General features: G+C 42.3%; 1 protein-coding gene across 1 annotated transcript in view; it reads right to left on the bottom strand.

Moving 5' to 3' along the window:
* Positions 1-24279, bottom strand: part of srcin1a (SRC kinase signaling inhibitor 1a) — an 86454-nt gene that overhangs the window by 58918 nt on the left and 3257 nt on the right. Inside the window, 3 exon segments of the mRNA XM_086054886.1 lie at positions 19196-19657; positions 20561-20656; positions 23877-24033. Coding sequence (XP_085911012.1) covers positions 19196-19217 — 22 coding nt within the window. The 5' untranslated portion in view covers positions 19218-19657; positions 20561-20656; positions 23877-24033.

Consider the following 24279-nt stretch of genomic DNA (forward strand, 5'->3'; position numbering starts at 1 on the left):
CAGAAGATATTTCTCAGATATAGCCACCTAAAATGGTCTTTTAAATCATGTCTGAATTGTGGACGTTCGCTCCTTAAACCTAAAAAAACTCCTGTTACCAAATAACTTTGATTGGCTTAAAATTTCACACACAAGGAAACAGTGTCTGGCCCGTGTACATATCTTATACCTAAAAAAGTGCAGAAATTAAAACACTTTTGACAAATTAAGTAGGGTTAGGACCATGGACCAAAGTGCCATAAAAGTTAAAACCACTGAGCAAAAAAAGGGCAGAGTTTGAATGCCTTTCAGAAATAAAGTGCAAGTAGTTTGAAATTTACACGTCAATTTGCATGTCAAAACGCTCTACCATTGATCTAGTCATTGATTTAAGCGCCACAAACGCTAAAATCTTTAACCAAAAAAATGTGGCCTTTGAAAAACTTTTCCAAAATCAAGTGGGATCAGTTTGAAATTTCACACACACGGGCATCTTAAAGTGGTCTATAAATTCGAGGATGCCATTATCGTTAAAAAATCTCTGAAAAAAAAAATCCTAGTTTGATAAATCTTACACATTCTTTCAGTTTTTAGTAGGTTGTATTTGTGTAGAGACTCAAAAAGACCACATTTTAGACATAGCAGGAATTAGCTGATGCAAGACAACAAAACTCAGCAGACATTTATCTGCGCTACACTTTCCAAAAAGCCAGTAATGTCAAACATAAGACAAGCATTTTTGGAAGTGTCTCCAAATTGCTATCCCGCAGGGTACGAGCGTACTGGCACAGATTGGGGCAGATGGCCGTTTGCAAGAAGACAGAGATGTAGCTGGACACTACTCACCTCCGACGGAAGCATCCTCGCATCCCAACACCAACACCTGGCCGACATCAGGCAGGAACACCTGGTAGTCCTCGCCAAACATCCCCGCCCTTCTTTCACTGCAGCATCTCCCCCCAAAAATAATTTGAATCTGCTACATCTGTACTGTTCACTGTTCCCCTCCCGCAGTATGAAAGGATGGTTTCGCCCACATGGGACAGTGGCCTATATATTGCACCGTGAATATACAAAAGCGAGCCTCCTTTAATGGCATCTCTTGCTCTTTACTTTCTTTCAACATCCCGGCAAAAGAGCTCCAGGCGGAAGAGGCACTTGCACTTTCACATCCCCTCGCCGATCTGCCGTCCTCCATCTCAATGTGTGAAAAGGTTCCACAGATGAAAGGACTGCCCGGCTCAATGGCGAGCCTGACTGAGGAGTCGGCACCGGCAGCGGCGAAACGCGACGCCACAATGGCGAGCCTCATAGTCGCTCCGATCTAGAAAGACGCTGGCCGCTATTTGTGTCCAGAAGAAACATCGTAGCACGTCGTCCGAAGTATTGGAGTGACACCACAAATCCAGAATATTTTCACGTTAAAAACACAATGCTTGAAACGCCCCTTGCCAGGTAAATGGGATTAATTTGAGATTTCACACAAATCCAGAATAGTTTCACGTTAAAAACACAATGCTTGAAACGCCCCTTGCCAGGTAAGTGGGATTAATTTGAGATTTCGCACAAGGCCACCTTAAAGTCGTCATCAAAATAGCGGGACCACAGACCAAGGGCTGAAAAGATCAAAAGTAAGTGTTTGAAGTGGGCTAAACTTGTAATTTCACAAACAAAGCCACCTTAAAGTAGTCATAAAATTAGTGTCCGAGCAATGGATTTACTCTATGTGCAACACATTTTTAATTTTTTAAAAAATGAAACAGTACTTGTAATGCCTTTCACAAATTGTGATTATCTTGAAATTCAACACACAAAGCTGCCTCAAAGTGCATTTAAAACAGCGCTTGAAATTTCACAAGCAAGGCCATCTTGATGTGCTTTACAACATAGCACACCAATCCGTAAAAGTATCTCAAACAAATCCATAAACTCATGTCACAAATTAGGTGCAATTAACTTCAAACGTCTCCCTAGAAGGCCACTTCAGACTGACCTTGAAAATACAGTCATATTTGAGCAATGGACAGGAAATACAAAAAGGTAGAGTCTGAAATGCCTTTCACAAAGTAAAAGGGATTACCTTGAAATTCCACACGCATGAACTCTTGTTCTCATTGTGTTCTTCAAAACAGACAACCTGTCTTGTTTCTTCTGCTTTCAAGTCCCCGTACATGTGTTCGTTTATGTTACCAGACATGCTGCGTAGATGTCACACGTTTGAGAACTGCAATGGGCGGCAAGCAGAGACAGTAAAAAGTATTTTACACCTGATCACGCGTCCTTCATTTCAGCAAACGTACACATATGCTTTTTCATGACAACAAGCTTTAATCTGCTCATCTAATAGCGAAGGGCCTGGGGATTGTGTACGCAGAGGCAGCAAGCACGCAAGTGTTTGATTATGCTAAGTCGAGCCCTCAGATGGAGAGAGAGCGAGAGAGAGAGAGAGAGAGAGGAGCGGGGCATGCTGGAAAGACAAGTGCTGAGAATAATTGACTGAAAATGTCCTGAGAAACACAGAGACACAAAAACTATAATGGCCTATTTGAGTGCTGAGTGGAGAAATAATGATGGCAAAAGTCACCAGAGGAACTCGTGTGAAAAGGGAAGGGTGCTGCCTCTTTGGTTAGCCGACAGCTAATGCACCGCACGCAACAACTTGGTAAATGATTTTGAACAAATACTTAATATTTATATATATTCAGCCGGACTTGCCGCAAAAATACAACATATTTTGGACTAGTTTATAAAAAAACTTAAACAAAAAAAATACAATAAATGTATTCATGAAAAAGTACTTTATTAATAAATTTATTATATACTGGATATTTGTTTTAATTTGTGCGTTGTTTTCTATTGGTGTTTCCCCTCCTTTGGCAGAACATGGGAACCAAATTCATTTAACCATCTCTGAGTGTAGTTTTATGCTACTGCAAAATAAAAATAAAACAAGGATAAATATGTCTATCAAACGAATAACTCAAAACTGTGTGTACTAACAAAATGGCCGATGATGGGTAATGCAGAATGAACTTGCGGCTAACTTCCATTTCTTCCACACCCCAAAAATATGTTGCACTGACACTAAGTGAAAAACATCAAACGTGACAGAAAATGCAGGCGCCGTGATGGTGCTTCACCGCCTGGCTGTCACAAGACATAAAGAATTTGATCGCCGATCGCCACTGACGATGATGATGATAAACATCTCGCGCTCGGCACAAGATGGCTGAAGTACGAGGCGGCGGCTGTCAAATCTACAGCAAGATTACGCCTCTGCATCCCGAAGATAACATGTAAGTACGCGCTCCCGAGGCTCTTCGCGCCGAGAGCATATGGAAGAGTTTTATGCCAATTAAAGCGGCAGAAGAGGGAAGCATCATTTGAGGATGGCGGCTGAATGATGCAGGTGCAAAGACACAAAGAAGCGGGAATATGTCAGTCACACTAAACACTGTCTTGTATGAACTCCATCCAGCCATTCATCCATTCATCTTCTACTGCTTAGCCTAACATACGCTCTATTTTGAATGACAGGCAACATAAATCCATTAGACAGTGCCTGCGTTTTGAATTGTTACTGCATTTGCAATTTCTGTATGTTATTTATGTAAAACCATTTCCCATTTGCATTTGTAATATACAGTCGACCACCACTATTTGAAGGGGCCTGAAAATCCACCTCTAATTGATGCTCATTCAAATGAACTGGAAGAAAACAAAAAAAAAAATATATATATATATATATATATATATATATATATATATATATATATAAAATATATACATATTTTTTTTAACTCCAAAAACATTCTTCCCAAAATAACAACAATAAACCAGGATAAACAAAAACATATTTTACAAAAAAATTTTTTAATTCGAAAAAAAAAACCAATATCTGAAATGAAAATATGCGTATCCGTGGTTGCAGTGGACTGCAAGTATGCAAGGGTCAACCCAGCATGCTGTTGACGGTGTGGCCAGGTCACAATTGCAAATAAAACCTGTGTCTCAAATGGTCTTTTTCCTGCTTTAATAAAGAACCATAAAAAGTATACCTTTGTAGGACATGCTACAGAGCCATTTCGTTGTAATTGTGCATGACAACATTAAAAATATCAATTGTCTCGCCAGGCTGAATGTGTGTGCAAAGTTTGGTAAGTTTTTGTGCGTGTTTAGACCCTCAAAAATGTAATTATACATACACTCTAAAAAACTGCAGAAACCCAATTTGGATCAATTCAAACCAATTGTTTTGCTTGTTTTGTACTAAAAATATTTGGGATGTTCTGTAAAAAACAACCCGGAAAGTTGGGTCAAATTAACCCAAGCAGCGGGTTGGTCTATTTTTGACCCAAATTGTTTTTTTGGTTTTTTTTTGACCCAGCAATTTCACGAGTGTAACAATAATAATATCAATGAAGGTAAAGCAATTTTGTCACTGCTCAAGCCCTAATAAAAAAATAATCAAATACTGGCCTGTATAAACTGTCAGTTATATTGATTTAACACTGTGCGTACTCCAGTGAGTCACATTTATCAAAAATGTGCCTTAATGAACTCCAGCCAGTTATATTTTATTAAACGCTGTCGCGTATGAATTCCAGTCAGTCACATTGACTTGCGGAAAGGAGAAAATGAGATTGAAGTGTCATGGCCTGAGGTATCAGCATTCATTTACAACAGAGTCAGCAGGCGCTGACACCTGGACACTCAAGCACTCCGCCAGGTGGGCTGGGCTGATATGATATTAGTTGAAGTTCAGGAGGTTAATTATGACTTTAATGCTGACTCAGTTTGCGCTGCTACAGCAGAAATGATCATTAATGGGACGCTCACAGTGAGCTAGACAATCCAGTACGAAGTAGACAATGCTTGAAGGATTTTTATCAGTGGGATTTCCAAGAGGCAGAATGTTAAAAAAAGAAAACGCGTATTCCGCCTCCCCCCCCCCAAGGTCATGTAGGCAGTGTAAACACCGCACCAGAGGTAGCTTGCAGGAAAAAATAAAAAACACTAGAAAAAAAACACTCAAGGATACAACTACAAAGTAAAAGGAAGGACAAAAAAAAAATCACTCAGTGCATTGCAATGATTGATTTAGCCACAATTTGATGCCAGAAATGATGGATTTCACCTTGGACTATGGCGAAAAATCTTGAGCTAAACTTCCCTTGGAAGTTTACCATAAATTTCCCCATCCTATGCAACCTTAGCAATGATGCAAACGTTTTTTTTTTGTTTTTTTAGGACATCCTTCCTCCACTGCACAGCGTCCCCTTTGCTTAAAGCTCCTTGCCGTGATTAATCTGCAGTTCGCCTTCAGTGGCGCAAATGTCACCGAGCGACACGGATCAATGCGAGAGGGGCGAGGAATCGGAAAGCCAAGAGGTCGCTGCATCAGTTCTCCAGGCGCTCACTCTGCTAAGCATCTCATTTGCATGCATTCTGAATCTTTTTTTTTTTTTTTTTAAAGGCAGCCGGCTGTCATTGCCGCACACAAACATTGAGCCAACAATAACAACACGTGAACTGCACAGGAAAAGAATGAAGTTTAGGAGGAGACTTTAAATTTCACTCACATTTTTATGCTGTGCAAGTAAGCGCCCAGGGTGTAAACAACCAACTACAAATGAATCTACAACTCTCGCTTCCTCTCTTACTCAAACAACTTTTTAAATCTCGGCTTGTACTCCGTGGAGATGCCAGAGCAGTGATTCTCAAAAGTAGTGGTATAGCGGTACGCAAAAAGACACTATTAAATGAGAATTAAATGTTTAAACGCTGCATTGTTACAGAGGCACATACCGGTAACTTTTTTTTTTTTCTTCCCAATCCATTACAGCACATTGCTGAAGTCCCTGTAGAGTGAAATTAAATGTCTTGAAAAATGTACACAGCACAGAGAAGAGTGTTGTTAAAAACCCTTTTAAGATTTTTTTTTTTTCAATCGTATATACTTTATATATATACAGTACACATATAACAGCATACACGCTAAAAGTCTCTCGTGGCTGGAATCTAATTGTGCATAATGTAACTCCGGCATACAATGGCAGACTTTACTTTATAGGAATAAAACTGTTTTTTGATGAACACTTAGGCCTACTATGTTACTGTATTTTAATGTTGGTCATGATTACTAAGGAGCGCTACTAATTCCTGAGGCAGTACTTGATGTAAAAAGTTAGAGAAGCATTGCACTACAGTAACAAGGGCGTGGCGACTTTGTGGCGCCATTGATCGTGAAACATCATAGGAAGCAGCGAGCTGTGACACAGAACAGGACAGTCGATGGTGACTCCGCCAGCTGCGGCGCTCGTGTCAATTTGTGTTAGGCTCCCCCGGCCGGCAGCCAATTACATTTATTAGACGCTAAATAGTGATTATGTGACGGTGATGAGCGTCTTAGTGGTGAAGCGTCCGATTCACTCAGGATGCATTTTGCCAGCGTGAACTTGGCAGTGTCAACGAAGTCACCTAACTTGAAGGACATGCACTTCATTATCTGGTGAACTGAAGGAGATCCAATACGCTCAGTCAAAAATGTTGAAGTGAGAGAGAAGAGAAAGAAAACGTAAAGGAGGACGCGACTCAGAAAGCAAAGAAGAATAAGCCATCGGATGCATTTTACCTTACGGCAATGTATTTGTATATATAATTTACTAATTGCTTTTTAAATTTTGAATTGTTATTATTAATTATTTATAAATCTGGATGATGTAAATCATCGACGATTTGCAAATAGGTGGACAAGAGCCAAAGCAATAATTCTCAAAATATTAACAGTATCTAAACAGACCAAAATATCACCCTTTTTTGGGGGGGGGGGGGGGGGGGGAATATTTATCAGAAGCAAACCAGGTGGAAAATAGACCAAGCCATCAACAGTTTTACACCTGAGAAAGCAACTATGTGAGAAAGTGTCTCCGAGTTAGATGTATGCAGTAAACACCCCACATAACACTAAATGTCAAACAGGAGGAAGCAAACAACAGTCGTCCTCTTTTATCTCCTACTTTAATCGACGGGAATGATTCATGCCGTCCGCCTCCCCGACTGCCACTTGTCATTAGGGGAAGTTTTAAGCCATCGCATTTATCAAGCCTCTCAAACGCCGTCTATGTTGACAAAGGAACCAAATGAGTCGTTATGCACCGGAGAGCAGCAGAGATTCTGTTTTAACAAAGCCACTAAAACACAAAAGTAAATGCACAATGGGCTCGAGCCCATTGCACACCGCCATGAATATTTGAGGCTGCGATCCAGGGAGTCAAGGTACCATAGTGGCTTGTGGGTGATGACAAAAAAATAAAAAAATAAAAAAAAAGCAGAAGCGACAGGAGTCAAAAAAGACACCTAATATGTATAATTAAAAATAGGGCTGAATGGCTTTAAAAATAATCTAACTGTGATTTTTTTTCCCCACAATAATGTGATTGCAATTGTACATACAATTGTTTTTTTTTCTTCCTCTGAGTTTTAACAAACATAAACAAAACAATGAATCTGCATCACAACAAACAGTACAGACCGAAACGAAACAGATTTTTTTTCTTTAAATTGCAGCCTTTGTTATTTGAAAGATGCATTCTTCTCAATTGTAATGTCGATTTGAATTTGAAGAATTTTTCAGGCCTAAATGCAACTCCTCACATGACATCTTCACCGAGCTTGCGACTTGTAAGTGACACAAGCTCAAGCAGCAGTAGCTGGTTTACACAACATTCTTGCCCTGGCTCCACTCCACGTGGAGGCGGAGAAGGGGAAGACCTCCTGCCAGACCCCCTGGAAGCCTTCGCACCACAGTGATGTCGCCTTGCTGCCATATCGTCAGTCTGGATATTTTACCACCAAGCCTATTTGGCATGATGACACGCCAAAGAGGCAGCATGAGGGAGGGTGAGAGGGAGCTGTGGGCTGCAACCCGGGCAAGAAAGTCCACTTCCTGGCCAAGCGGCAGAGCTGATGCCAAAGGAGGAACTGTCATGGCTTTCCATACTCCAACAAAAAGGTTGTTTGATAAGAGCAGATGGAAATGCCGTTTCCTGGACAGCAAGGCCAGTGTCCAGTTATGGGTTTGATCATTGAAGTTTGCAGTTGGAATCGCTGACGGAAATCAGAGGCGGACCGGCGGGTACTATTTTTTTTCCCTCCCGAAACAAAGGCGAATGACGGATCATGGAAGGGTACCCACGCTGCAGACGGATGACGAATAACGGACGCTCATTTTTTAGTCAAATGCCCAGCTCTGGCTACTGGCATCTAAATTGTAGTGCTTTAACTGATTTAGGCAATTGATTGAACACAAGCAGTGCAACATGTGGACAGATAATACGACAGTATTCACAGTAATATATTCTTTATCCTCTGCGTAAAAAGACTAATATTAATGATGTACTGATGAGCTGAGAGGAGCTGCGTTATTATAAATTCCACTTGAGTCCTAGGCATGACTGAATGCTGCACCCTAACCCTAGAACCTAATGGGATTCATAATAGCGCCTCAATGAGGATACAAATTTGCGATTGTTTTTTTTCCTAGGCCATCTAATGTGGGCGGGCCAAGGCAACAAAATGTGACCATTTCAAGGATTTGCTTCAATTCATCGCTGATTGTGGCTTTAATTTTGTTGCATCTACTCATAGACCATTGTCCTCACTGCACTGTTCTTCAGTGTAACACAACGAGGTTATTCTGGACCTTTATGGCACCATTAAGTACAATACGTGAAACTACAAAGGTGTGTTTTTTTTTTCCGGACCAAGCTTCAGCTCTAAGGGCTTTTAATGCACAATTTTACAACTGATTATCAGTGTGCAACGTCCTAAACAGGGAGCGCAGCATGTTCACAGGTGTGCTTGTGCATGGTGCAAAACAAAGCGATGACGATTCTGAGATGGGTTTAATGTATTCGGCGTCAAGCGGTTATTCGGGCTTTTAACCCCCAGAGGCCGGCTCGGCGTAATCGTGTTACGCCTCTCCGCCGGCTCTCCGCGTTTCCACGAGGCTCCTGTTTCCTAGTAACGGCGGGAGGGAGCTAGCGCCTTAGCATCTGACACGTGTGTGACAAACGTAGTCAATCAAGCGGCGTAACCACCCTGATATCACATCAAGCGTCAGGGGGGTTAATGAAGGCAAAACATCCGCTGATTGTAGCCTGAAGACCAAACCACGGTCTGCGGGAGCCGGATTATTTTTTCTCTCAGATGTGTGAGGCCTCCCTCCAGTTCCCGACAGACTTGCATCCCTACCCCTCCTCCCCCCCTTTGGAAGCACGTCAGGCCCATCGCGGCCGTTTATCTCATGTGGGCTACATGCAATGAGTGTTCGCAGCGCCGTGAGGCAATTCCATAAACAAGCACTGCTGCTAATGCAGAGATCCACTTGTCAGGCAGGATTAAACACACTCGATGCTATATTTCATCTACAATTCTGGCTCTTAAGATATTATGTTTCATATTGGGGAGCATGGGATGGAAAATGTATTTAATCATAAATTAATTCCTGTTCATTCTTAGGTAATATTCTTACAATCACTGACATAAAACTGACTGAGTATGTTTGTGATTGGGGCATAGGTTTTGTTTGATTGATTCAGGAATAATAAAATCAGACCATGGGCGTTTGTAGCCCGTTTTAGGAGGTGCTGAAGCACACCTAATATAAATACCTGCACAACCTATAATTTAGAGGATGCACAAAAAAAATTAAAAAAATAAAAATAAAGAATGTATATTGCTTAAACCAGTGAAACTCAACTGGTGGGTCAAATGTTGACCCAAATGTTGGTGACGGACCCATTTTGGTTGAGTCACTGACAGCTAGTAACTAGGTAGGAGCTAGCTGCGTTTTACTCCAGCTAGGAAACAAATGAGGTGGTCATACAGTACTGCTATAATTGGTTTGAATTGGAATGAGTGAAGTTGTTTATTCATATTCTTGTGATAATTTTAAAGCCAGGGAACTACAGAATATTTTACTAACATTAGCAGCTACTCCTTTCAGGACAGAGAGCGAGAGTAGCAAATAGACGAGTTCACATAGTAGCATTCACAAAACTCAAATTATATTCATGACTTTTACATGTTGTGCATCAAATTTCCAATAAAAGCCCCCCCAAAATTAAATGTTGATTCTATGATTCCAAACCATCCCTCTTTTGCAGTGGCTTAAAATTTAAAACGCCTGTGTTTATGTTGTTAGGTAGGAGCTAGCTGCCTTATTTTCTAGCTTGGAAACAAATGAGGTGGTCATACAGTACTGCTACACTCTGAATTACTAATTCAGAATTAGAGTGAGAGAAGTTAGTTTTTCCATGTAAAGGTGAAAATATTGAAGAGGAGTAGCTACATAATATTTTACTGATTATTACTCCGTTTAGGACAAAGAGAGAGGAGTAAAGGAACGAGCTCACATGTTAGCAATTAGCATACACAATACTCTGTTTCTATTAATATGTTTTACGTTGTCCATCACACTTCAAATAAAAGTGGGGAAAAAAAATCATGTTTATTTTATGATTCAAATCATTGCTCTTTTTTGTGGCTTAAAATTCAGTTTGTAAAAAAAATGAAAAAATAAAATAAAAAAATAAACAATTGACTGCCTAGCCACATACTTTCTCCCCCAAAGTGTTCTTCCAGAAATGTGGGAATGACAATGCATTAAAATGTACAAAACAGTGAAATTTATCTCGCCCCCTTAAACCTCTAACAGAACACCTTCATGGAATGTGACAAGACAGTGGGGGTTGATAAATATGTAGCTCATAGTTCATGTTTAGTGAAGATATTCAGATGTACAGTCAAGTACAAAAGAGAAGTTCAGTAAAGTATTCTTTGAACAACTACCCTGCTGTTTTTGCAGTGTTGATGTTCTTGCAAAAATATACATTAAATCTCATCTATGTCCCTTACATATACATCATGACCTCAGTATAGTCAAGCTTTGTAGAATTACGTTCCTACCAAATGAACACATCAGATACTCAAGGAGGAGGCAGATGGACAGTACAGACGCTGCAACAATGGACAGAATAACAAACACAATGTTCTGCCATTGTAGTAGACACCCACTGGTTTGTCTGCGGCATCACCGCGGCTGCCTCCTTTCAGCTCAGAGGAACGCTGAAGTTGTGACAATGAAATGTGCTTATCATTGGTCGCCTGCAAATGTCATAGTGAGAACTTTTAATAAACCTTACTGAGGGAAAGAAACAATAACCGGCAGAGGGAATATCAGCGCAATGTGCCGACCTTCAAAGATCCTTGCAGCATGGCGGTGATTAGCTCCTGCTATTGAATGAACGAGGTCAAGCTATAGAGGGTGACGGAAATGACGACCGGCGAATGATTACATCCATCCGTTTTTAGCCATCTCAGGGGGCGGCCATTTTGTCACTTCTGTCGACTGAAAATGACATCACAACTGCTCATGGCTCAGCTTAAAAAAAAAGGTCAGCCGTAATTGGTCGTTACCTGGGCCCTGAGCAGTTGTGATGTCATTTGCAGTCGAGACAAAATGGCCGCCCCCGGAGATGGCTAAAAACGGGTGGATTAACTCTTATTCCACAAACGCAATATTTATCAGAATGCCTTGCTTCAACTAGTGGGCTTGCATAGAACATATTCTTGAAAAAAAATATGCTTGGGTTGACTTCATCTTTAAGTAATTATTTAGAGGACTGTGGTACTTTTTTTTTAACTTTAACTTGAGTCTTACTGTACTGAAATAACAGTACTCTTACTTGAGTCAATTTTTTGGCTACTCTACCCCCCCCGCTGACATTAGGTTAATTCAGTTAAGGTTTTCTGTACATGGGCCCCGAAAAATAAACAAGTAAGCTAAACAAATGAACAAACACCAACGATAATAAATAGGCGTCACATGATTGCAGACAAAAGAAAACAGCAATCGTTTTTCAGCCCTAAGAAAATCTCAGTGGGAGAGTATATTTCTTCTGCCTGTCTTCTTTCGCTCATGCTCCCTGGCAGTGTTTCAAAAAATGTCAATGCCACACACTGGCGTTAGAGCCTTGGGTTTGCCGTTAACGCATTGGACTGAGGAGATGGATGCAGCCCGGCTGATCGATGGGGAGGCAAGGATCGCATCGAGCGCTGGATGAACTAAAAAGGGAACAGGTCGGTCTCAAGGGGGACGAGGAAGAAGGATGTGACCTTTTCATAGTCGCTGCCCTGATAGTTTGTGGCAGTTGGGTCGGGCGCGGCCGTGGACTTCGCATGCAATGTTTCGCCTGATCAACTGGGAGACTGGGCATTGAAAGTCCTGTACTGCTCTTTCCTATCATTTGCAAATATTACACGGACAATATCATCTTTTTTTGTGGGGAAGAAGGGCGGTGTTAAGCAAATTCCCCGTTTGTCTTCATCCTGAATTTGCTGGCGTTGGATTTTTTTTTTTTCTCCCAACCAACTAACAAGTCAACCAAAAAAGTAACCCCCTGTTGAACTCTCACATTGCACTGGGAGGAGGTCGACTGACAGTCTAAAGGAGGCTCTGCATCGTACAAGGAGGTATTGGAACATCCTGGTTACGATATGCAGAAACATCAGTTGGTTTCTTACCAAACCAAAAATGCACAAAGTTCTTGCAAAGCTTTGCTGCAGAGACTTAACGGGCACTCATTCAAGTATTGATCTAGAGAAAGGAAAGCACATAATAAAGAAACACGGTGTAAGCTAACAGGGATGCAGAATGAACATCTAAATTATTTTTCGTGCCCAGAGGCAGTTGAAACACTGGGAAGGAAAAATTGTAAAGTGATACTTCATCACAGTCACTTTGGGGATTTCAGGTTACGGGGTCTGATGAATCGAGCGGGACAACTGAGAGAACGCCGATGAACGAGTATAGAACCAGAACGCAATAAGTGATAAGTTGGACCCAGTTGGGAACAGAAGGAGGCTAATCTGGGCCCGGAATCATCAGCGCCTGCGCAGCCTGCTTTGTATTCCTGCCAGAGCATCTGGGGAATGAAAATCAGAGTTGATAAGAGGTAGAACGTAGGAGGGAACCATCGGGAGGGGAAAAAGGAAAACTATTACCGCGTGTGCCAGCGCCTCGCTAACGTCGCCAAGCTCATTTCCTCCAAAAGCGCCGCTTGCCTCATCGCTCTTTGTTCTCTTAGCGAGCGCTCCCGATTGCCTTTCTCGGCGGGACTTTAGCGCAGAGGCCAGGAAGTAGTCGTAAAGCCAGGTGAGGAAAACCAGCATGACACAATGTCAGCCGAAAATGTATTCAACAAAGATGAGTTTGGCCATTCCGTACAGACGACAATATACAAGAAAATGACTAGCTTTATTTTTAGATCACAATCTGGCAGTCAACATTTTGCCAATCAAGAGACAGACGTATGTCTAGCTCTGCCATTTTTGTACCCTAACATGAAATTGGTCCCTTTCATCCATTTTCATTTGGATTTGTCCTTATTCGTGTCACCGATAAACTGGCGCCTATCCAAGCTGGCATTGAGTGAGAGGAGGGGGTACATACAGGACTGGTTGCCGGCCAATTGCAGGCCGCTGTCACACCTACGCACAATTTAGAGACTTCAAAGAACCTTAAGGTGTGTGTTTTGGAATATGGGAGGAATCCAGAGTATCTGAAGAAAACGAGATGTGGTAACCAGTAGCAGGCTAATACCATTTTTTAGTCCTTTTGTACATACTGTGGCTGTCAAGTGGGGAGTTTGCGATTTCACTTTCTGTCATGGTTGTTAAAACTGATATGACATGATAAATATATGACCTCGCCACTCAAACTTGAATTTCCTCTAAAATGTCATTACGAATAAGGTGCTTTTTGTGGGGTGGCAAGGTTTGAGGTCAGCACGGGTCTGCCAAGTGCCAAGTGGGCGATGGATGACTGACACCTCATGAGTCACGCTTTCGGCCTCTGATTGGTTGTTTTTTTTCTCAGGTGTGATGTTTTCTTTGTGTATCAAATTAGAGGCAAAAATGGGGACTGGGACGGCTTACTTCCTCTGGCAGAATGTAAACTTGAGACATGATGACGTAAATTTTGACCTGTAGCCTCGGGATGACGAGAAATCTGTCAGCATGTGACAGGAGGGTGATGCACTGCTTTAACTAAGGCAATCTAGCTTTACAAATCCGGTGTACATATGGTGGAGGCCAATTTTTCTAAGTCCATTAAAAAAAAATTATTCAATTTCAAGTCAAACCTGGTTATATAATGAGTGTAATAAATGAGAACAGATTGCTTTGTCTTAACGATCCATCTTAGTGATACATTCAGGCGTGACAACAAAAAGACTAAACCTGCTGATAAATGGCAACAGTGATGATACAATAGTAATGACAAGTCTTCTCATTATTTCATTCTTTGCCTGTCATCACTGCGCCCACACATCAAACTTCCCACCTCAGAGGTGCGGCATGAGAGGTGAAGAGAACATTCTTTGATAAATGTCTGTAATATTGAAACTATTGAATCATTAACAACCTTGTGACTACATTGCCAGACAGAGGGAGAAATCTCTGGAGCAGAATGCCGAAATTTAGATTTTAGAGAGTGTGATAAGACTTCACAGGAAATGTACAGTCTGCCGCGCTGTATGTTAATTAACCATCTTGGATGTGCGTCAAGAAAGCTCCGGCAGGCGCCGGTCCAGTGACAACCTGCCGGGACAAGGACGCCATATGAAGCATAAAAGTGGATGTTACTACCCGCGTGAACCAAATATGATATTCTCCTATTAATGTGTGCATGACTATCAGATTTCATCTCGCAACGCTGCTCCCACAAGGGTCAATTACTCTCTGACATGCCCCGAAAGCACAGCGAGCGAATGGCTGTCGAAGCCCGGCGTGAAACATTGCATCATCGCCAGCCAATCGCGGGCCAGGGCTGGCGGGTCTTTGTGCAGCGGGAAGGAGCAGGTGCGCGACGGCCAATAAGTGAGTGTGCAAACACGCTGACGTCGGTCTACTTGCGCTCTGTCTTTAAAATAAAGCTCAATAAAAAGGCGAGTTCATGTGAGGTTCGCTGTTTGTGCATGCTGGATAAACATCGGAGCCCAAACTGCCCACCTGCCTTAGGAAAAAAGACGAAAAGCAGAAGAGAACAACTCGATTTGAAGTCCTCGGGGGGGATGTGGAGGGGAACTGATGAAGACGCAAACGTGCGCGGTTGCTAAACAGTGTTTGTAATTAAGAGTGCAATAAATGGGAGTATCACGAGTAAATCCCATTCTCAGTTGATTTGGCAGGATTGATTACGATGTTAGGGTCCCATAAAATAATATTGCCCTTGTGGAATGTAGTCATTTGAAGATTTAGGTGACACTTTCAGGGCAGTATTAATTTAACCAAATGTTTATTAGTGTGGTGGTGAGGAAACTGACCGCACACGTTCACTGCCTTGTATTTGTGGCACAAAGTGTTTTTCATATAACTTTACTCCCGCGTTAGCGTATGCTAGTGATAGACAACGCTAAGTTAGGGCGTTAGGTACAAATTCTAGTAGGCATTTAAGTCCATCATTAGCCGAGGACCCCTTTACGATGGAATGAGAGGGACCAAATATTACACCACCTCTCAGTATGATATGAGTAAACATACAGTTTTGCAATTCCTGTTTTTAAACCACTGCAATGACTTTCGGATCCCTGTAGATGGCGGAGTTCCATTGTTTTGAATGTGAGATCAGCACAGCTTCGGAGCAGAAGGTACAGATTAGGGGGTGATTATGTCAATCATGAAGAGAAATGCCAAAACATTTGAAGTTGGACAGGTTCATGCAACAGGTACTTGAACAGTGCCTTGTGCTATACGATAAAGCTGCCTTGCCTTATACTGCCAGAGAACACAATATTCTATGGGTCTTGAAAACCCCGAGAAAATGCTCTAAAACGGCTGGGAACATGCAGAACTCTGCTTTGAGAATGACCGCAACCTAAACAATTCAAGAACATAACTAGTGCCTCTGTAAAGGTTTTTTTTTTGTATTACTACTCAACAATATCTCAAAGTCATATTCTTCCGCACCAGAGTACGTTTCTTTTCTTTAACGTGCATCTAAAAGTGTCACTGCAGGATAGGATAGAGGGATTTAAAAGGGAGATGAACACGAAGGTTAGCGGGATCAGTCATCTGTGGACAATGGCATCATCGGCGTCGGCGCACGGGTTTTAACGCTCCGCTCTGCTTAAGATATTCCCCCGCTTGAGCCCGCTAGTGTGACGTCTAATGGGTTTACTTCCATTCGCCACGGCAGCCGGCGGTTAGAGGCCCCGCCTGCTCCGGAGGCATGTTGCGGCAGATTAGCCATGTTCAACTAATTGCTCTTAATTGCCACCAGTGGCGATGAAAGTGTGTCGTAGCCTCATAGTATTGTTTGACCCAGGGTCTCTCAAAAATGGGTCGAATGTATGCCTGCTTTATGAAAAACGTTAAGGCAATACATGACATCATTTCGGAACATCTCAGCTTTGAACTATTCGTTGCATGACTTTAAATTCCCAAATAAACCACCGAGGCGACAGAAACGAGTTAAATCTGTTGTGACAGACACAAGGCTTTAGCGTAATAAAGCATGAAATCAAATAAACTGCAGAGTGCAAAAGGTCTAAACACGCTTAAGTCGGCCGTCACCTGAATGTGACCCGGGTAAGCTCCTGAATGAAACAGAAGCAAAGTGTGTTTCCCTCGCTGAGGCGGAATAAAAGACTTTAGGGGCTGTTGAGCAGTTACGAGCATCCTAAATGATGACCTTATTCCAGCGCGCCACCACTGACGAGACCCTCGGCATCTCCGCGCCGCTCAGCTCTTTCTCGCCTTTCTTGCTTTTGTGTTCTTCTAAACTTCCTTTCATTCCTATCATCGCCTCCCTCGGGCTCACTCGACTGTCCGCCGAAATGACGGCTGAGGATGAAGACTTTGAATCCTCACGCAGCATGCCAGTTGTTGTTCCCTTTCACACCCCCGCACCCTCGGTGCTTTTCCCTCCTCTCTGCGTGTCCTTGAATGGACCCCAATGAAAGTAGAATGGCCGGGCAATCCTAATTTGGATCAGCACTCAATGGCCGACCCACCTAGTACATATTGCCCAATGAAAATCTCATGAATCCACTTTATGGCTAATATGACTGGAAAACGGGATGAGACCGCGCATGCGTTGCCAAAAGTGTAAAGCCGAGCAACAAATAAAAACAAGGCTGCCAGAACACCAAAAAATGGTTCTTCTTTTACTTATGACCATTCGGTTTATGTCAGACATCCGTTGACATGACGTAATCCGAATATCGGAAATACGCTGTAGTCAGACATTAACCTACGCTATTACAATAGAATATCAACAGAAAATAATCCAATGAAAAACAGTCAATGCGGTGCGACTTACTTTTTATTTCATCTTGACGTTTGTTTTTTAAATTCAGTTTAACTCGTTTTTAGAGGGTATTAGTTTTTATTTTTCCATAAATGCTTTGTTGTATATGAGTTTCTATTAGTTTTAGAATTAGTTTTAAATTTTTAATATTCATAGAGTATTTGTTGAGAACAAGATTTTAAAAAAAGTACATTTATTGTCTAAGTAAACTACAATTCCAGAATTACTTTTAGAAAAACATCTAAAATAAACCTTGAAAGCTCACGTATAAACTTAAAGACAAAAAGGAAGGACATTTTCACTTTTTCTACAGTCAGTTTTAGTGAGCTTTCAGTTTTAGTTATCGTTTTTAAAAAACTTTTGTTCTATTGAAAAATTTCAGTTCTAGTTATTCCGTTAGCTTTCAATAACTATAATAACTTTGGCGTGGTGGTAGCTAAGCGACCATATTCTTTCCCTGCTGCGCAAACTAATTCATTTTGCATCGTTTTTAACCTTGAAACGTCATACATTGCTACATTAGCAATTATGTTGAATTCAATGTAAAGCATCAATGTGTTGCTTTACCCTGCTAACCATCATTACAAGCTGCAACGAATGTCTCACACTACATTCACACATCAACTGATTCAAAACATACAAGTACAACAACTACAGTACAGTATTGACAGTGGAAAAAAATCAGTAGTGACTTGATATATGGGTTTAATTTGTTCCATAACCATGTTTGTAACTTGAATTTGCAGCTCAAATCATCTCTCCTCATTGATATGAATGACCATGCTAATAATGTGTTCCAGCCCCCCCAAACAAAACAACAAAAATGTTGTAATGTGCAAGGAAAAATAGCTCTCCATAATATTGTACTTTATAAAAACATGCAGTAATGGCATAATTAACCCAGGTTACAAACTTGGACTGTTCGCCAGTCAGTCCTAGTGCGCAGAGACAGACATCCAATCACATTCAAAATCACAATTTCATTTAGAGCTTTTGAGAACATAACAGCCATGATTCTGGAATGGGGGAGCAAGCCGGTGGACCCGGAGATTTGAAACCCAGAACATTTCAACCGTGAGGCAAACGTGCTAACCAGTATCGAACTACGCTGCCCCCGGTATGAACAAAATGTGACAACACAGCTATCATCGGACAGAGGCGGTACGCTTGACAAAATGAAGGAAATTGCACTTCTCATCATGTCACCTCTATTAAACCAAAACTGAAGGGGTTCCACAAAGTTTTGTGGGAATTGGTTATGTCATTTTGCTTCCATTTACTACAAACTGCAACCTTGGTGGAGGTAAGCATCCGGACTATTTGCATCGTCTCATTAAGGCTCGCCTTGACCTTCAATTAGCTTTGTCATTGGAACAAATGCAGCGTGCACCCCCGAGAATAAAGGACAAACTATGACAGAAGGAATAGAGGTTGACCTGGACATTCATCCATTAGAAAATACCATCCCCAACATGGCCTCTGGAGGACAAGTCCCTGTAATCAGCCAACATGACACCCGGCAATTATGAGTCCTCTGTTGCGTGTGTGTTTGGCTTTTCCTATCACCACTTTACAAGGAAAAGCTTCCATATAGGCGTCTTCGGGTCCAGCACACCTGCACACACACTAGCACCACCTGCTTCCAACCTTATTGTGCTCCCCCACCCCAAGCACCTCTAACCTAAACTGAGCTTCACCCGTACCACCTGCATCCAGCATCGCTCTCCTCCGGCACAGCCCAGCCCCCCATCTTGAACAGTGTGACAGTCAGCAGGTTGGCTCGCACAACACACGCACACACACACACATCATATCATATAAAAAGCAGAGGGTTTGACATGCCTTGGGATGGTGCATTGCCCATGCTGCGTCAAGGAGCGCTGCAGCCGTGACAGTGATCGCGTTTCCCTTTTCCTCGATCCCGCCTCCTTTTTCGCTCCACGCTCCTTCGCCTCGCGCCGGGCTCCGGCTTCCAGTCGCTCCACTCCGGCTTTGTTCCCCTTTTTGTCCCTTCGCCCTCGCTCTGACTCCCTTCCCTTTGGCGAGATGGCCGCGGTACAGCGGCAGCGGCGTGTGTGCGTGTGTGTAAGCGTGTGCGTGTGTAGGGGTGAGTGTGTATGTGTGTAGGTGCCAGCACGTGTGTGTATGTGTAAGTGTTTGTATGGGTGTGTGTAAGGGAGCGCCCGGGTGGGGGGTGGGGGGTGGGTTGGTAGAGCAAGAGAGAGAGACAGAGAGGGAGGGGGCGTGCTCTTCACAAGCCTTGGGAGAGGGGTGCATGCCGGTGCACGGAGCCTCGGCACACAGCTTGCGAAAGGAAGCACAAATGTTGATAAATTCACACGTTCCTCTCTCACTGGCCCCCTCCACTTCCACATTAAACATCGTACTTTCTCTCTTAAAGACACAGGCGCCACTAAACTAGGTGCCAATACGCGATGGTCATTGAGCTTAAAGCCGTGGTGGACAGAAAGAAGAAAAATGAAATTGTTTAAAACGGGCAGGGGCGTCGCACCAAAACCGGGGCACCCATAAATAATCATCAGGACTGATATTTCCATAAATTAAAAAAAAAAATATATATATATAGACATAATCAGGGGTCACCTACGTGGTGCTTGGAAACACCATGTAGCGCTCAAGTACCACATGGGTAGCCTGCGGGCATGTTCTAAAAATAGCTCACTAGTGATGGGACACTGTGATTTTCTAGGAACGCTGTAGGATTGATCATTTGGTAATGTAAACACTGGCAGAGATTTAGAGAAATACAAATCTCCCTCGAAAGTCTTCCCGCCCGCTGGGTGCTGTTTAAAAGGTACTGACGCAGAAATGGGGGACCAAGCCATCGCACCAATATCTCGCATCACATCAGAGCTATATCCAAATATCTATATTTGCATACAGACATTTTTACTACTCGAATGATATAATTTTTTTAGACAGCTGCACATGAGGCTCTGTGCTACAAGGGTCAAATGGTGTGAAACCAGTAGCTAATAAAAATAAACAATTAATCGCAAATGAGCTGCACCTATTTTGTTTGTTTGCCGCATATGCGTGCATATTTCAAGGTAATAGACGGTGACCGAGGCAGAGGAGAAAGCAAATGTCAGGATATGGAAAGATAAAAGCGGATGAGAGCCTATTCACCACGAGAACGGATGAATAATGGATGTTCACGCCGCGCATCAATTACACGACACATACCAGTTTGTCCAGTACGTCCAACCGGTCCATCGGCACTCTCCTTTCCGCCAGTCAGCAGGGACCGTCCACCAAAAAGTAGGCCATGCCAAAATATCCCTGCAATGATAGTTCTTGCATTAAGTTGTTGCATTCACTGACTTGTGTTTAACTTGGGAGATATCATGCATAAATTAGCAGCAATAACCCTTAAGGGCGCATCTAGCAAGTATTCCCGTGGGTCATGAGCGAATGCAGCACAGCAATGAACATTTCTCTGCGATAAAACATGATTAACTTCATAATTAGGTGGCTAACAAGAACAAAACGTCGCTGTATTTCTAGCCTTTGGTCCGCTTACTCCCCAGATGAGGCGCTTTTTATCGGTCATTTCATGGGATGTAAAGTAAGCAGTCACCAAACACACACAGCTTTATGTAGTGCTCTTGTGAAGCTGTATTTTACACTTTTATTGCAAATAATAATCAGCTGAGGCAAACAGCGCTTTAGGGCTATATGAAGGACAATTAGGCCAAATACGCACAGTGAACAACACCGAATCGCATTTTTTTTTCTGGGCCGTAACGAGACAGGATTGAAAGTGAAAAATCGCAACAATACATCTATATATTTTTTTAAAATATTTTTTTCCATTGTTTTATGACTAACATAGGTGATAATGTGTCTGACGTGTTAGGTTTGACATACATGCGGTTGGTCATTTACATTCCTTTGAAAGGCAAGACACATTCAAGTGCCTGCCTACTTCGTGATTGCTACACACCCGCTCAATTGAGGGAGAAAATGTCTGAGCAGCAACAACACAGCAACTTGAGGACTCGAGGAATAAACTGCTTCCAATTCGTTTTGGGGAAACCTCCTGAAAATTTCGAAAGCGGAATTGTGCTGTGTTCAGGCACATTTCGCAGAGGATGGCTTTGTCGATGTAAGCTTTCATTAAAGCAAGCCTCCTCCAACTGTGGCTACCGTCAACCCTCATGCCAGTTCAACCACATGAAGTTGGTCAGAGGAAAGGAAGACCCATAGCGAGTACGACTGATAAACTGATTATTGGAGGTGTGATTCATTCATAATGCGGCTGTCGTTGACCGGCAATTGTCTTAAACCGGTAAAAGGTAAAACTAGCTTGTCCACAACGAGCTTAGATACATTACATGTACCTTAAAGTACCTGTTGTACGAATGGCATCCGGGCCATTTTATTCTTCATAAAAATAAAACATTCTATACAATAAATCGAATGTCATGCACAATTGTGATCACACTCGAAAAATGCTCTTCACATGTCGTCGATCTTATATGGTGCATATTGGCTGGTGGCCATTAAAAGTGTCATTTTATTTCCCAGCATGCACTTCAGATAATATAACCGTCCTGAAATTGCACGGCGTAATGTTGTTCCTGCAGCAGGTTCATGTGTGTGTTTTTTTTCCTTGTGTGGGGGTGTGTTTGTGAGTGCGTTAATAGCACTTTCAACTTCCCCAAGGAGATGAGGAGTCAAAACAAGCATTAACTGAGAGATGAAACAAGCCTTGCATTTAGTGACAACTAAAACGGCGTTTACTTGGGGACTATTATACATTTCAGCCATATTGTGAATCCACAGTCCACTGCCAATCACCTGGTATGGCCTGTGTTACCATGGCTACGTGAGCGGCTGGAGATGACTTGCCTTTATAATGCGATACGGCCACTTGTGGACTCACTGGCTCCACATAGTGTGAGCGTGTATGCATGTGTGTGTGTGTGTGTGTGTGTGTGTGAGCGTGTGCATGTGTGTGTCCGCATGTGGGTGTAAGGACAGGCACGGCGCTGAGCACCTTCTGTGCTTTCTGCAAGCCAAACAAATGCAAGTCACCGTGCACGTTATACAACAGCTCCCTAGCTCTTGTGTTGTTTTTACCTTCACTCAGTCACTCGCCACCCTAAATAATTCACCGCCAATATCCACAGATTGATCTTGAAATATTGATCTGATGGCGAATAATGGTATGGAGCTTCCTCTTCCTTTGCTGAGAGTGATGTATGGACTCTGGAAGCCAGCAAGGGCAGATGAAGAGAAGGGAAAATACACAAGGATGGATGGATGGGCGAGCGAGCGAGATGAAGATGGACGGCGTGAAGGATGGCATGATGATGGATGGATGGAGATACATGGATGGATGAATAGTTAGCAATGGATGGATGCAAAGATTAAGACTTCCCATGGATGGATTGACAATGGATGTATTGATGGATGAATGGATGGATGATGGCTAGATAGACACTATATGGAGATGGATGGATGATGGATGGATGGATAAATGTATGGATAAAATAGTTAGACAGAGATAGATATAGTGATGTTGGCAAGAAAATGATTGGCGGATGGAGATAAATGGACGAATGGATCAATAGAGATGGATGCATGGAGATGGGTGGAGGGATTGAGATAAATGGATGGATGTATAAACAGAGATAGATGGCTGCACTGATGGATGGAGATAGCTAAATCAATAGAAGTGACTATAGATGGTGAGCTGGTGTGAGAAAGGTGACAGGTGGGTGGATGACTGAGTTGGATGATGGATGGACGTAGAAGGAGATGGATGAGTGATGATTGATAGCAATGGATGGATGGATGGGATAATAAATGGAGATAAATGAAAGGGTGTATATGGAGATGGATGGATGGATGCACATAAGAAAAGAGATCAATGGATGGATGAAGACGGATTGACTGAGTGATGGGTAGGTAGATGAATGACAGAGGGAGAGGGACAGAAAGGCAGATTGAAAACGAAATAATTATTGTGCTATAGGACAAACTCCTCTAAAATATAATCCCATTATCATCATTCTCTCCAACGTCTACTCTAATAAAATCTAATACAAACGCTGGATGAAAATTACAAATATAATAATGCTCAGTTTTGGTTGACGTTATTGATTTAACAATACGACGCAGTGGGCAGGAGCAATCATCCTCTTTTGGTTGCCCTATTATTGGAAAAAAATGTGCATTACTCTCTTTGAATATTTAATGCAGCTTTCATATGTGATGGAGCCAGTGTGCCTAATGTTGCGAACAGTGCCTTTCCATTGGCAGAAATGGCGGCTGTTGGCTCCAAAGACGATTGGTAATGTGCTGTGAAATTAATATTTGTGACATCTGACAGAAGGTTCCATCCAAAAGGTCACACGAGGGAAGTAGAGTATGACGCTGCATATCTTATCGGAATAATTCCCGCTTCTCTTCTGTGGTCAAATTGATCCAGTTTGATGCATATCACAGATAGTCTCCTACAGTTGCCATGCTTTGGAGAGGGCTACCACTGTACCTGCAGAAAAGGACCCTCAAAAGCACTGTGCTCGCTGCTCCATCCTTTCGCAGTGTGCCTCTCTATAAATACATAGGGTGCCGTTTCCAAGGTAACAACTCTTTGGAGGATTGGCCACCTGAAATGCAGCCGGAGCGAGAGAAGGAGGGTGAGTGGTCTGCAGGGGAAAAAAAAAGAACAAAGGCATACATGTGTACAGTATAGTATGTACAGTGGACATGTGTAAATTTAATGTATTTGGTGTAACTGGAATGGTGAGTTTGCAGAATTGCATAAATACGCATTCATCATATTAAATTTGGTGTTCATAAAGAAATATAGGGACAAAATAAAGTCTACTTAAATGAGAGGGGACTCTATTCAGAGGATTTGCAGAATCGATATTGAAATGGGGGGTTTGCGA

Source organism: Filicampus tigris, chromosome 16, assembly GCF_054856515.1.
Source record: "Filicampus tigris isolate MCC_2025a chromosome 16, RoL_Ftig_1.0, whole genome shotgun sequence".
Classification (NCBI taxonomy): domain Eukaryota; kingdom Metazoa; phylum Chordata; class Actinopteri; order Syngnathiformes; family Syngnathidae; genus Filicampus; species Filicampus tigris.